Source organism: Corvus cornix, chromosome 5 (genome assembly GCF_000738735.6).
Source record: "Corvus cornix cornix isolate S_Up_H32 chromosome 5, ASM73873v5, whole genome shotgun sequence".
In the NCBI taxonomy this organism is placed as follows: domain Eukaryota; kingdom Metazoa; phylum Chordata; class Aves; order Passeriformes; family Corvidae; genus Corvus; species Corvus cornix.
The window spans coordinates 6,148,763-6,161,869 of record NC_046335.1 but is presented as its reverse complement, the minus strand read 5'-3'; the positions used below and the strand labels follow the sequence as shown (position 1 = coordinate 6,161,869).

The 13,107-nt window shown below is 42.9% G+C and overlaps 1 protein-coding gene across 1 annotated transcript in view; it reads left to right on the top strand.

Moving 5' to 3' along the window:
- KCNH5 (potassium voltage-gated channel subfamily H member 5) overlaps positions 1 to 13,107 on the top strand; it is a 162,568-nt gene that overhangs the window by 113,869 nt on the left and 35,592 nt on the right. The window contains exon 10 of the mRNA XM_039552922.1: positions 8,289 to 8,485. Coding sequence (XP_039408856.1) covers positions 8,289 to 8,485 — 197 coding nt within the window. The remainder of the gene's footprint in view (positions 1 to 8,288; positions 8,486 to 13,107) is intronic.

Here is a 13,107-nt window from a genome sequence, read left to right as displayed (position 1 = left end):
TCTCCATCCCCCAGCAGTGACCTAGAGTGGAAACCTAGAGGAGATGTGATAAGTATCCTTTGGAAACTTGTCCTCATTAATTTCCTCTATGAGAGCAGGTATGAACAGGACGTGCTGTCTGCAGCCTCTGCTCCTTGCAGAGGAAATAATAGTGTAGTGTGATTTAATACAGTAGTGTGTTATTTGCCTTGCTTAAAGAAAGAGAGAGGGAGAAGGGGTGTTATTTTTTTTTTTTTTTGGCCATGCTCACCTGCAGATGAATAGTTTGATGTATTTTTAAATGTGGAATATCCTAGAAAAGAGAGTCAAGTAGGGACATCAAAACAGGTTAAGAACCATCATCTCCCATCTTTTACATTCATGCTTCTGTCCGGAGGCTTTATCCTCCCTCAGGTCCTGGCATAAATCACTCCACAATCTTCCTGCTTTTTCTCTTTGTCCATCTTCCCTTATCATGTTCCCTTGCCTTGCAGCCACGGTGAGTTAGCACATCCAGCCTTCCTGCTTCCTGCCCTCAGGAGACTTGGCATCTCGTCCAGGTGCTTTTCTTTTCTTCCACCTTCATGGAACAACCATCCTTTCATTCAGCAGCATTTTTCCTGCCTCAACAGCTGCAGCTTTGGTGTTTTCTGTGCTTGAAATCAGCTGATTGACAGGGCAACTTGCAGCACTGTGACATTTTGCTCCCCCCGGTTTGATTTTGTTCTCATTTGTGGATAATTAAATGCCCAGCTGCTGCAGTAATCAGCATTACAGAAACACTAACAGTAAGAGAATGACTCCAACTGTAGACCTGCAGTTTTTAGGACTCATTAATGGAGATATCCGGGTGCCCCATTATGATCCACTCATTAGTTACCTCCCCTTCTCGAGGCCAGTGTCCCACCTTTTGCAGGTCCTGGCTGTAGCAGGGAGCACTCCATGTGCAGCACTGGGGTGCTGCTACACTGGGGAAAAGGAGACACGGTCGTTTTAACATAACTCATCTGCAGTTGCCAGGAGAATGGAGAAGGGCAAACAGTCTTGTCTCTAATTATCAAAACTTTCCCAGCAAGCGAGGTGACCCTGAGAAGGCACGTCAGTAATTTTCCACCATCTCAAGCAGGAGTAAACAATTTAACTGCCACTGCTCTGCACGGGGAGGTGTTACAGCAAAGGATCTCAGGAAGGACCAGGGGTTTGGAGTCCCCAGGCTAATGAAAGGAGGCATCAGCTACCAAAGGGCACCTAATAATTCACCCTGCTGCAATTAACCTGAATTTGCTCCTGATGAGGAGTTACACATCAGTGGCAATACCAACCAAGTGGCTCTGGAAGTTGCTTTCCAGCTCCTGCTATTTGCACAGCTGGCTGCAAGTTGTGCAGTAACTTAAACTGGGCATATTGATTAACAAGGTTTAAAGAAGTTGTTTTTTCAGCAGAAAAATAATGGCCCACTGCGTTCAGATGTTGATTGTAGGAATTGATCAAAAATATTGCTCAAGCTGCATAGTGATAAAAGTATATTGAGCAGTGAAATCCTGGTGGGGGTTGCTGCTGAGTGAACTCAGTTTTAATAGTCAAGCCAGAAAGAATATAAATTTAACAGTTCAAGTTTCAGCCACACTTAGGGTCCTGATCCCATATGTATTCAGTTATTTGTCTTTATGTGTTGCATGTTAATTCTCAGCATGTTCTGCCTATAATTCCAGAGCAACCTGTTGTTTATTGTTATTAGACAAACCAGACCTTATTAAAGGCCTTCCTCATTAATTATTTCCAAATGTTTTATCTGGGAGGAGGATATGATGCAGTATCAGAGGAGTAGAGGAAAGCAAGTGTCTTCTTGAATTTGGTATGGCACCTGAAAATAAGGATGAGTCTTTTTCTGCTCATAATGCTACTTGTGTTTGGGGGTCAAAAGATTGAGTCTCCCACCAAATCACACAGAGAAAAGTTCTTTGGAGGAAGAGCAAGCAGCAGCTCCCATCTGCGTGAGCAGGAGGCCCAGGAGTTCCATAGCTCTCATCCATGGGGATTAGCAAGATGATATTTGGTATCCATGCATCAACACTTTGAATTTCCATGCCTAGGCAGCCAGGAATGTGCTTTGTGCAGGACAAGACTGACCGTATGGGATGCACTTTGTGACATGAAAACCCGGTAGTCCAGTTCTGTCTCATAGTATTAGTGGCTAATTCCTTGATTTTAATTAGTTTGGTTGCAGCTTGAGTTTCTTCTCAAGTGGAATGAAGGTGGCAGAATTGGCCCCTGTGTCAAATCAGCTCTTGTTAATTTATACTGAACTTTTGTGTTGTTTTCAATGTGAGGTCAACCAAGGCAGACTAATTGTGAACATTTCCCCAGGTTAGTAACATGCACCTGGAAGCAATTTACAGAACAGGCTGTGTCTTATTTCATCTATAGGAACTGTCCCCTGTGTTCCAATGAGTTAAAGCTCTAAATTAACTAAGAGGAAAATGATTCATAGAGGAAAGGGTTGTTTTTTTTCAGCTAGCAGAACTGAAATAATTAACGTGATTTAGGCTGGGTTTTAAGTGCCGAATCTCAAAGTATTTTGCAAAATACTTGAAGGGTTACTGGTCTGAGAACGGGTGTGAAGTGCTGCACTGTGCAGTTCTTCTTAAGTGTCTTGGAATCAGTCAGATCTTGCAGGTCTGGGTTGACATCTGCAGTACCATGTAGGATTTAGTCCTACTGATACTTGTTCAAAAGTGTCATTAGTTCTTACTGACAAACCTGAATTTTCCATATTATTTTGTAAATTTAATATATTTTTGTGTCTCTCTCTGCATAATGGTTAATTATGATAAGAAACATCAATCTTAATTTAGTGCCAGCTAGCATGTTACAGATTTGATCCGCAGCCTCCAGAGTCAGGAAGATTTCTTTCTCTGAATTGATATGTTTTTGAGTTAGACCTGTATGCTTCACTGCCAAAACTCGAAAGTCTTGCCAGCACAAGAAAAGGAAAATTATTTAAAAGTTGTGTGATACAGTTCTTTCAAATTAGACTGATAGTTTAAGGCAATCTGATTTGCCTTACAAGTTTTTAAGGTGGTAGGAATGGTAATGCTCTCAGGTTTATTTCCTCAGTCAGGAAGGATAGAAACCTATTTCTGTGTAAAATCAAGATGGAAATAACTTGTCTCCAGGAGCTGGGGTTTCTAGAAAGATGTGAGGCACTATGATACTTGCACTAAAAAATGAAAGAGAAAAGGAGAGAAATCTTTCTGGACCTTGGGCCCTGCTTGCAGCAGTCCTGAATGCTGGAAGAAAGGTCAGTTCCTTTGTGTTTCCAGGTGCAGATGGGGAAGGTTGCACTGTGTTAAATAATGCAAAGTACCTTTGCCAGCATGGACTTGGATTGTGGCACAGCTCTTGTCATTGCTGCTTTACTGACTTCTCTGACAATGCTTCAGAGGCTGGAAATGCTGTTTTCTCTCCTCATTCTGCCCTTTCACGTGTTCATGTGCAGTCATGTAGTGGTGGATTTATACGTGGCTCAGTGATCAGCTTTGATCTGATTTTCAAGGAAGTTCTGGCCCTTCTGGATGCACCAGAAAAAGCCTGAAGTTGAGGATAAAATATTCACAGGGGCAAGAAGACCTCTCTCACAGTTCAGTATCATTTCTGCACGTCTTGGGCTGTGCTTGCAGTGATATCCCAGATGGGAAGTGCACCTGGTGGATTTGCACCACTGCACCACCCCCAGCTTCTCCAGATACCCTCTTTAGGCAGAAACAGCTGTATCAGCTAAGCCCAGAAATCCAGGCAGCCCAGCAGCCCTTCTCCAGAAATGTTCAATAGCAGATGAGCAGGAGAAAGTAGGAAGGTGAAGTAAGGAAACTGTGACGCTTCCCCAGAACATTTCCAACCCTCCACTGAACTGTATTTCACCCAGAGGGAAGTATTTTGTGTTTAGTAGCCACAGATGGATTTTATTTCATGAATATATCCCATCATTTTGCAACCATCCCCAGTGTGCCAGGGTAAGGAGATGCAGAACTGCTCATCGACCCATCACGGAGCTGCTCTGGGTGACAGGAGCTGTTTCACTCCCTGCTCATTGGGTTTCTACATCAGTTTGAAGAGGTTTCCCTGCAGATACATAGATACAGGTGTATTTGTGTGAATATAGACACCAATATTTGTAATTATGGCCACAGGAACATGGTGCTTGCTCACTGACCTCCACTTGTGCCCATGTTGTCATCACTTCTTCAGGGTTATTGGTACTTGAGCTGATTGGATGAACGTTTTCTCTCTGTGATCCAGTTTTACTGATTCTCAAACAACATCAACCTTTGCTTTTCATAAGCAACGTAAGATTTGAGCACATCATGATGGAAAGCCAACATCATTCATAATGTCTGGTTTGTGCTAGTGTGATTGATGAGGCTTTGGAGATATTTTAAAATGGTTAAAGGGTAGCTGGTCTATTAGCTAAGACTGCACAGAAAAACAACTCCTTAAGGAGTCTTGGTTCCCTTTTTGTGTTTTTACCCAGTGCTATTTCCCACCAAGAATTTATTCTTTAGCTGCCTGCCTAAACTTTCTTCCAAAGGATCCATCAAGCTCTTATGTCTGCTAGGATATTTATTAGCTCAGTTTCTGTCCCCATCTGAAGAAAGATAAATTTTGTCTTTACATAAATACATGTGTGGGTTCTGAGATACTGTTTAAAAAGAGTGTTTCCGAGTTCAAGCACTTTTTCATTCCATCTGCAAGCTCCTGGGGGGGTTCCATGAAGCCCTTAAGAATTTTTCCGCCTGAAAGGTCCAGGCATGAACTGCTGTCTGACACACTGGCAGGTCAGTCTATGGTGTAAGGCTGCAGAGAACATCTTTCCCCCCCACATCTGTTTTGCAGGGTTATCAGAATATAGAAGATAGAATAGTGCATAGAAATATCCATATATTGCCCCTAAATATATTTATGTGAATATGCATGAATAGATATGTATATTTTATGTACAGGCACGCACACATACGTAGTACCCTGTATTTACAATTATAGCAGTGTAGCTATTTCAGCAAAAATTATGCCTGCCATAAACACCCTTCACATGTCCTCTTGTTGTCCATGCTCCTTTCAGCTGCAAAATCCGAATTTTTATGATCTTAGCGGTCTTTTCCAACCCAAAGGATTTTATGATTCTGTGATGTGTAAAATGTATGCAAGTAGTTCCCACTCTAATTTACAGCATTCCTTCTTCCAGCGATGCTTTGGGCACCGTGAGAGCAAGGGCAGGAGGGTTTCCCAGAGCTTCGCCTCCATTCAGGAGGTGCTCAGGGCTGAGGACAGGGCAGATTTGGGAGGTAACATGCTGAGGCCTCAATAAATCTCCAGAGAGAAGCTTTGGAAATTATGCAGGCTGCATCAGTATCTCTGCATTCCCAGCCCAGCCTCAGCAGCACTTTCCCTGGAGCTCTGAACATCCCCTGCAAGTGAAAAATACTTGTATGTGTCTCTGGGTAGCTGTGTCAGACCTACCCAGTTACATTTTCTGGTTTGCAACCCTGAAAATTTTGCTTTTATTTAGTTGCAATGTGTAAAATTAACCTCAGAATCATAGAATGGGTTGAGACACCTTCCACCAGACCAGGTTTCTCAAAGCCTAATCTGGCCTGGCCCTAAACATTTCAGGGATGGGGCATCCACAGCTTCTCTGAGCATCCTGTTCAGTGCCTCACCACCCGCTGAGTAAAGAATTTTTTCCTAACATCTGATCTTGTCCTGAGTGAATAATTACCTGTCTCTGCACAGTGAACTACAGTTAATAGGGATGAAGTATAGTACATTAATCTCTGTATTTATGAAAAAAGACGCGTTGTTTTGGAGAATCTGGTGGGTTTTGTTTTCATTCTGTGCATTCCTTAGCACATTTATAACCAGCAAACGAGCTCAGAAGTGTGTGTGGGAAATGTCAAATTCAAGAACCCTTAAAGGCTTCCAAGATTTTATACATTCTGAAGAGTATAAACCACAATGTAAGAGGAGTTCAGAGTTTTGCCCTTCAAATCTAGTGAGTGATGGCTCATGGAAGAGTGAATAAGTTCAGTTCATCATGTCCCAGCCTTTAAGTCCCAACCAGTGCAGGTCCCTGGCACACTGAAGACAACGAGAAGATCTTCTCAAGTTTATGAATGTTGGTTTCATTTATCCACTGTTTGTGTACAGATTTCTGTAACACACTGTTGTGCTGAGTTTTGGGGTGAGCATCCACTGCTTTCAACCTCTTGATTAAATTAACTATGTATTAGCCTAAATTTGAAAGGAGAACAAGCAGTTTTCTCACATTTCAGTGGTAAAACCAGTGTGTTTTAACTGCACTCTGCACTGAATGCAGGACTCAGTTCTGTCCTGTGTCCACCTCAGAGAGCAAATCCATTGAGCAATTTTCTGCATTTCAGAAATGGTCTGTTTTCTATAAATTATGTAACTGTGCTGAGTATGTCTGTATACTGGGTTTTGAACTCTAAGTATAGACAAGGACAATTAACTGCAAAAGGTAATTTCAAAACAGTACATTGGATAAATTACAGTGTTACTAGAAAATACTCTGTATTAAGGAAAACATTTAAAGCACCTTGTTTCATAAATTATACCAGCTGTGTTATGTATTGTAGTTAATTTTAATTACATAAAAATATGTAGAATTAAAAGCAGCTCAATGAGATGCAGTTATAACCTTTCTAAGGAATGATTCTGCTGTAGAGACATTTGTTAGAAAATAAAAACAGAGAAGGGAAGGTAAGGACTTGAACATTTTATTTCACTCTTGCTGAGAAATGTTGGATATGTTTTACTGCGTACAATACCAAAAGCAGAAATGGAAATAGAGAAATAGAGCTTCTGACCCCCAAAAGTAATAAGGTTGGATAAATTACCCCTCTGGTCTGTGTTTCCAAAATAGAGTGGAGTGAAACGTTAAAAGTTCTTAAAAGAGAAAATATGAAAATGCATTACCTTTTTTATGCCAAAACTGTAATATCTTTAACCTTCACCAAGGGGCTGCTTGAGGTGCCTGAAATCAATAGCCACTGACTGACTGATTTGAGTTCCCTTTTAATAGCTGCTAAAATAAAGAGCTGGGCTATCTCTGTGGGTCTGAAACAAAAAATACCCTTTGTACCACAATTTCTGCTTCAGGGTTTGAGGTGTCAGCCAAGCACCACACACCGTGGCCCTTGCCCAGCCTATGGCCAGGCAGCAAGAGGCAGCTTTTGAATGTTTCAGTGTGTTCTCTGTTGCTGCCACTGCCTCTTCTCAGAACAACCAGAGGGTCCAAACCTGAAAGGATCTCTCCAATCTGCACCCATGCTGGGGTTCTGGTCGGGTCAGAAGTGTGATTTTGAATCTGGTGTCCTCATCCTCTTGTCCTTTGGTGTCTAGCACAGGTATGGGGGGTGTGGATTCCTTGCAGATGAAAGATAACTGGGATATGTCAGAGCACTTGCAGCCCCTGGAGCTCCTCTCTCCGTGGCACTGGACTACAGCTAGTCCCAAGTCCTCAGTCAGCTGTTCTGCTACACTGCATGCCAGTGCAGAAGTAGCCTTCAGGTGTAATTTCCCCCTCTGGTTGAAGGTATTTATACGTGCCGGTGTCTGAGGTGTCAAACCCTCTCTTACTCAGCAAACATTGAAATACAGGCTTAAGCCTAAGCCTCTACTTAAATGGATGAATTTGGGTTTAGAACTGTACTTTTGGATGTGTTTAAGATTTAGAGGTGGTTATTTAAAGGTTAAAAGTCTCAATGAGGCTTTTGGCGGGTTTTCCAGAAGGAGTGTTACCACTGACACTGAATTAAAAATGTTAAAACATCCTTTAAAATGGGGTCCGCGGGCCCTGGAAGCTGGGTCCTGCACCTCACTGTAGAGCCATGAGGATGAAGGAACCTAGATGTCAGAGGGTTTTTGTAAGAGCAGGGCTCCTGAATCACTTGGGAACAGACACCTGAAATATTCAATCACCTGAACATTAGTTAAGTGCTCATTATATTCAGTAGCCTTTGAAAAATCCATTACTTGTATCTTCAGCTACTTTTACAATCTGGCCCTTATGCTTTGTGACACTTCACAGAGCAATCCATAAATACCTTAAAAACCTGGGGCTACTGCTAAGGGTGCTCAAGTGCCTCAGCTAATTTTAAAACCTTCACCCTTGTTAGTGTTCATGGTTGGGGTAATTGGGAGCATAAGACAGGTAGTGAAAAAATCATCTACGTGCTGAGAAACTGTGCCTAAGCATTACCTTTTAACAAACCTGCCCTGGTGTTTTTCAGGTAAAGGTGATGTGTTTGGTGATATCTTCTGGAAGGAAACCAGCCTGGCCCATGCCTGTGCCAACGTACGGGCCCTGACATACTGCGATTTGCATATAATTAAGCGAGAGGCCTTGCTGAAAGTGCTGGACTTTTACACCGCTTTTGCAAACTCCTTCTCGAGGAACCTCACGCTCACCTGCAATCTCAGGAAGCGGGTAAGCTCTTGTTTTCCTCTTTCTCTCACCTGCACGCTCCTGCAGGTGCTTGCAGTGTTTAACAGCCCCCATTTCGTCGTGATGTTTTCAGGTCATCGCAGATTGAGTGGCCTTCCGATAAATGCTGTCACTGTTTGTAATGATGGCTCAATAAAAGTTACCTGTAGATTTGCAGCTCTGGAGAGCAGTCCTAGCAGGATGACACATGAATTGCATTTCTTTTCCTTTTCTTCGTAGTTGCTCATTTTCATTTTGTTGGGTTTTTTTTATCTTTTCCATCCCATCGCATAAATGTATAAAGTTACATTTTATAGAATCCAGATTCTGGATTCCTCAAAGGTGAAGTCTCTAAGATACAGTTCAGAGGACATCCTGATGAATCTCCATGGCATAGACCAACTAAGAAAAAATTATTGATGTTAAATAAATAAAATACACTCATCAAAGGAACTGTATTAATACCTGCTTCTCACATTTGCATAGTCTAGAATTTTAATATGGCAAGGTTAATAAAGCTGGGTAGTGATTTTACATCTTCTTAAACCCTCCTGCTCATTTTATAATCAATCAGCAATGCTCACTATCCGCTAGTTCTTTCAAAGAACACTCTATCTAAAAATTATTTAGCTATAAAGACGTATCTTGAAAACAGGTTAAGGGATCCTTTAATTCGCATTGCGGCTGCAAAATTTCATCTTTATGTTTTTTTTTACGATTGATGAGGGTTATATAAATTTCATTTGCATAGAGAAATCTCATAACAATGATTTATAGATTACTGAGCATTAGCTGTGATCCTCTAGCTGCTGAAACACATTTTTCTGCAGCTGTACCTTGGGCATCTCACCTGATAATGTACCAAGGCTACCTCAGTATTTCACAAGACAATTTCAGCCTCTGCAATAACAGGAGTTCAACACAACTAGAATTTTACTTTTTAAAAGTCTGTTTTCTCTCTAGCCACTGGAGCTGATTTCACAGGAGGTTTCAATTTTTGTGCATTGCTTGTGCTCATTAATATCCCAAGTATGGCACAAAATACCCATGGCTGGAAGCAGATGCAATGGGATTACAGTGCCCCTGTGTCTGTGCTGGAGCCTGAAAGACCTGAGCTATAATCAGGTTTGGTTCCAGCTTGTCAGCTTACCTCTGACTGGAAGGTTGTTAACTCCACTTCAGACCTGAAGGAGGGCTTTGGGGCTTGAAAGCTGGTTCGTGGTTTCTAGCTTATCACTTCTCTGTTGATAAGAAGTGCTCCAAGCCTCGACTCCAGCATTCCCTCCCTTGCCATCTCACCAGCTACAGCCCTGCGATGACAACTCTGCTCAGGCATTGCTGATGCTGATTTCATGGGACAAGATGATGCCACATACATTGTACCAAAATGTATTCTTTCCTTCTTAAATCCGTGAACCTGTCACTCCAGCTGGCTTCCTGAGAAAAACATGGACATTTCTGTTCCTGACAGGACAGTGTGCTGGAATTGAGCTCTGCAGTCCAGGGATGCATATGGGGAAGTAGCCTCCTGGCTGAGTTGTCGTGGATTTTCTTCTCTCTCATGCACCTTTTTTTAAGGAAAATTGGTTTCCCTGCAGGGCCCTGGCTTGGGGAATCACCCAGGTGGAAAAATTCGTGGAACTCAAGTTCCCAGTAGAGATACCTGCTGTTTAGCTCAGTGTCTGGCACACAGACTTTGCCATGGGGGCAGTGACTCCCAGTGAGAGGGAACAGCATTCCTAAAGAAACATTAGGTTTTGCAGAAGTAAAGAAAATGCTGTTTGGGGGAATGTGTGGGCAGTACGTGAGAGTGGATGAAGGGTCAGAGAAGGTTCGTGTCGATGTGGGACATGCAGAGTGGAGTTCATTTCATTAAAAATTGGGTGATGATGTCCAGGGTAGTCACCAATTGCCTTCATAGCCCATGAGGGGTGGTTCCTCTAGGAGAAAAGCATCTGGCCCCTCTTCAGTGCCTAGTCTGGGATGGGAAAACCATCCCCTTTTTTTCACAGAGTCCACGATCACTAACTTCTAAATACCTCAGGCACATCAGATGAACTCCACCCCTCTCCTGCAGTTTCAGTCAGTAACTGTTTTGGAAGCAGCCTGGCATTGCAGTCAGATGTGCTGAGCCAGAGCCTGCTTTGCAGAAATTCTGTGTTTTGTTCCTGGGCACAAAATAGATCATGCTACATTCAACACCAGGGACACAACCTAAGTCCTGTTACATAAAGCTATTCAGGGGATTGTTTCAAACCTCCTATCTGCTGGAAGGATACGTGATTGCCTGTTGGGAATCAGAGAAGCGTTTGGTGGTGAGTTCATCCCTGAGGAGAATCGGTGCCATCCAGGAGGGTTCCATCAGGTGAACAAAAAGCAGTTGCTCAGGCAGTGAGACTGGGCTGACAGCTGCACTGTGCTGCAGCAGCTTGTGCTGGGGTCATGTAATCTAAATGGAAAGAAAGTCATTGTCTCCTTTAATTGATTTCTATAGAAATATATACTTAGTACTTTTTCTACATAGTCATCACTCACAAGGTTTGACATTTAATTATAGCATAAATACGCTCCTTGGGGTTTTGTGCGTGAGAAAATGGCTGTTCTCACTGTCAAAAATATATAGGCAGAAGTGTTCTTGCGCCAGGGCTGCTCTTTGAAACACACATCCATGGATTTGGGTGCACACACAATGTGTTTGTGCTGCCCTGTCCCTCAGCCAGCACTTTGATGTAGTCCACAGACTGCAAAACATTTAGACATTCAAAAGGCTAATAAATTAATAATAGTGCTGAGCACAAAAGGTTATTTCCACATGACAGGGAAGCCAAAGTCTTGTTGAAGTGGGAAAATAACGTTTTCTCACTCCCAAATAGCATTTAGAGCCTGGCATGTTGAATGAGCTCCTTAAGGCATCTGCTCAGGAAAAGTATTGCAGCATATCATGTTTCGTGCTCTGAAATCTTTACAGCATGTCTAAGATCACTAATGCACACTCCAAGGCAGAACCAGGACTTTGAAATTTTTTTTTTTTTCCAAACAAGGCAAATAATTATTCTGGAAAGATATTCTTTAAAATCACAATGAGATTACACAGCCACCTCTGAGGATTGAGTAATAAAGCAGGGTTTGGGATGAGTCTTCAAAGAGTTAATTACTGCCTTCTGATGCTGGAAGAGAATATTAATAATATCTAATTCATTAAGTGCCTCTCAAGATTTCACACAGCTGGAGGGGGGCCTCTCTGCTAGCTTCAGCCATGGAGCTTGGTCTGAGGAGGGGAGCCACGACTGATTTCTAGGAGGCTCTGTGGCATCCCACCCTCAAAGGGAAGTGAGCACCCAGGGTGGAAATCTTGGGTCGAAAGGAACAACAAAAATCAGGGGGTCTTTGGAAATGGTTGCAAAGTTTCATTTGTAAATTACACACTTGGCACAGGAATTTTTGTGAGTTAGTCCCTGATCTCCTTGTGCAAGCACACAGTGGGTTTGGGATAAAGGAGTGGGGTGAAAGGGAGGAGAGAAAGAGAGAGATGAGTGAAAGCAAGCAAGCAAGCAAAAGAAAGGTGAGGAAGAGAGGTCACCAGTCCTGGTTCCAGCATTGCTCCTGCTGAGGTGTCCAGGGTTGTGGGGTGCACACATGCCCGGGCTTCCTGGAGGTATCTCTTTGTAGATAGGTTTTGCCCATCCCAGAGATAAGTTTCATTTTTCTATGCAAATTGGTTAGCACGCATAGTCAGTTCTTCCAGACCTTTCTGGAAATGGGTTGGAAGGCTTTGAGGGTCTTGGGTGGTCTTGATCCCCTGCTACTGTCCATGCCCTCTTCTCGACCTCATTCCTACACTTGTGCTGTGGTGTGTTGTGTTTATCTCCATGAGCGAGAACAAGGATGTTTGTCCTGGAAAAGTGCTGCCCTACCTCCAAACAGCCCCTGCTCCAGCCACATTCTGGGTTTGGTTTTTTTTCCCTTTTCTCATCATTGCTTCCATTTGCACCAGCTAATGTACCACCTCCACTGAACTGCGAGCCCAGCACAGCCTGTGCAAGTGCAGGGAAAAATCCAGCTGAAATGTTGTCCCTCCTGAAATCACAGCCAAAATTCTCCTGTGTTTCAGTTCAGCAAAGATTTCACTCACAGCTTTTAAGGCACACAGTCACATCCTGCTGTTTTCTACTGTGGGCAGAATGAGCTGTGTTAAAGGAATGAGTCAGGAGCAGCCAGGGAAGAGGACAGTTGTCCATGTCTGACCCCTGGTGCGTTTGCTCCTGGAAGGTGTGCTGAGAGTGAGCCAAGGAGATGTGAGGAGAGATGAGTGCATTTAAGGCAGAGAAATCCCATTCGGGGAGGCTCAGCTCTTTTCCCTGCGATGCTCTTAATGCCAGGGACAACACTGTAAGCAACTGATGTTATCTAATACCTCCAGCACGCTGAATCTCTGGGGCTTTTTAGCCAGTGAGACCATCAGACTGTGTTAACACACACGTCCTATTTTCCTTTTTTCCTTCAGATTAGAATAATTTCTTTTTAAATTGCCTTCGTCTTCTTGCTTGAGGTTTTAATGCATCACATGCGGTTTCTTGCCTGAATCACTTGTCATTTCTGTGTCACGTGGTTTTTAGAAAAGCTTT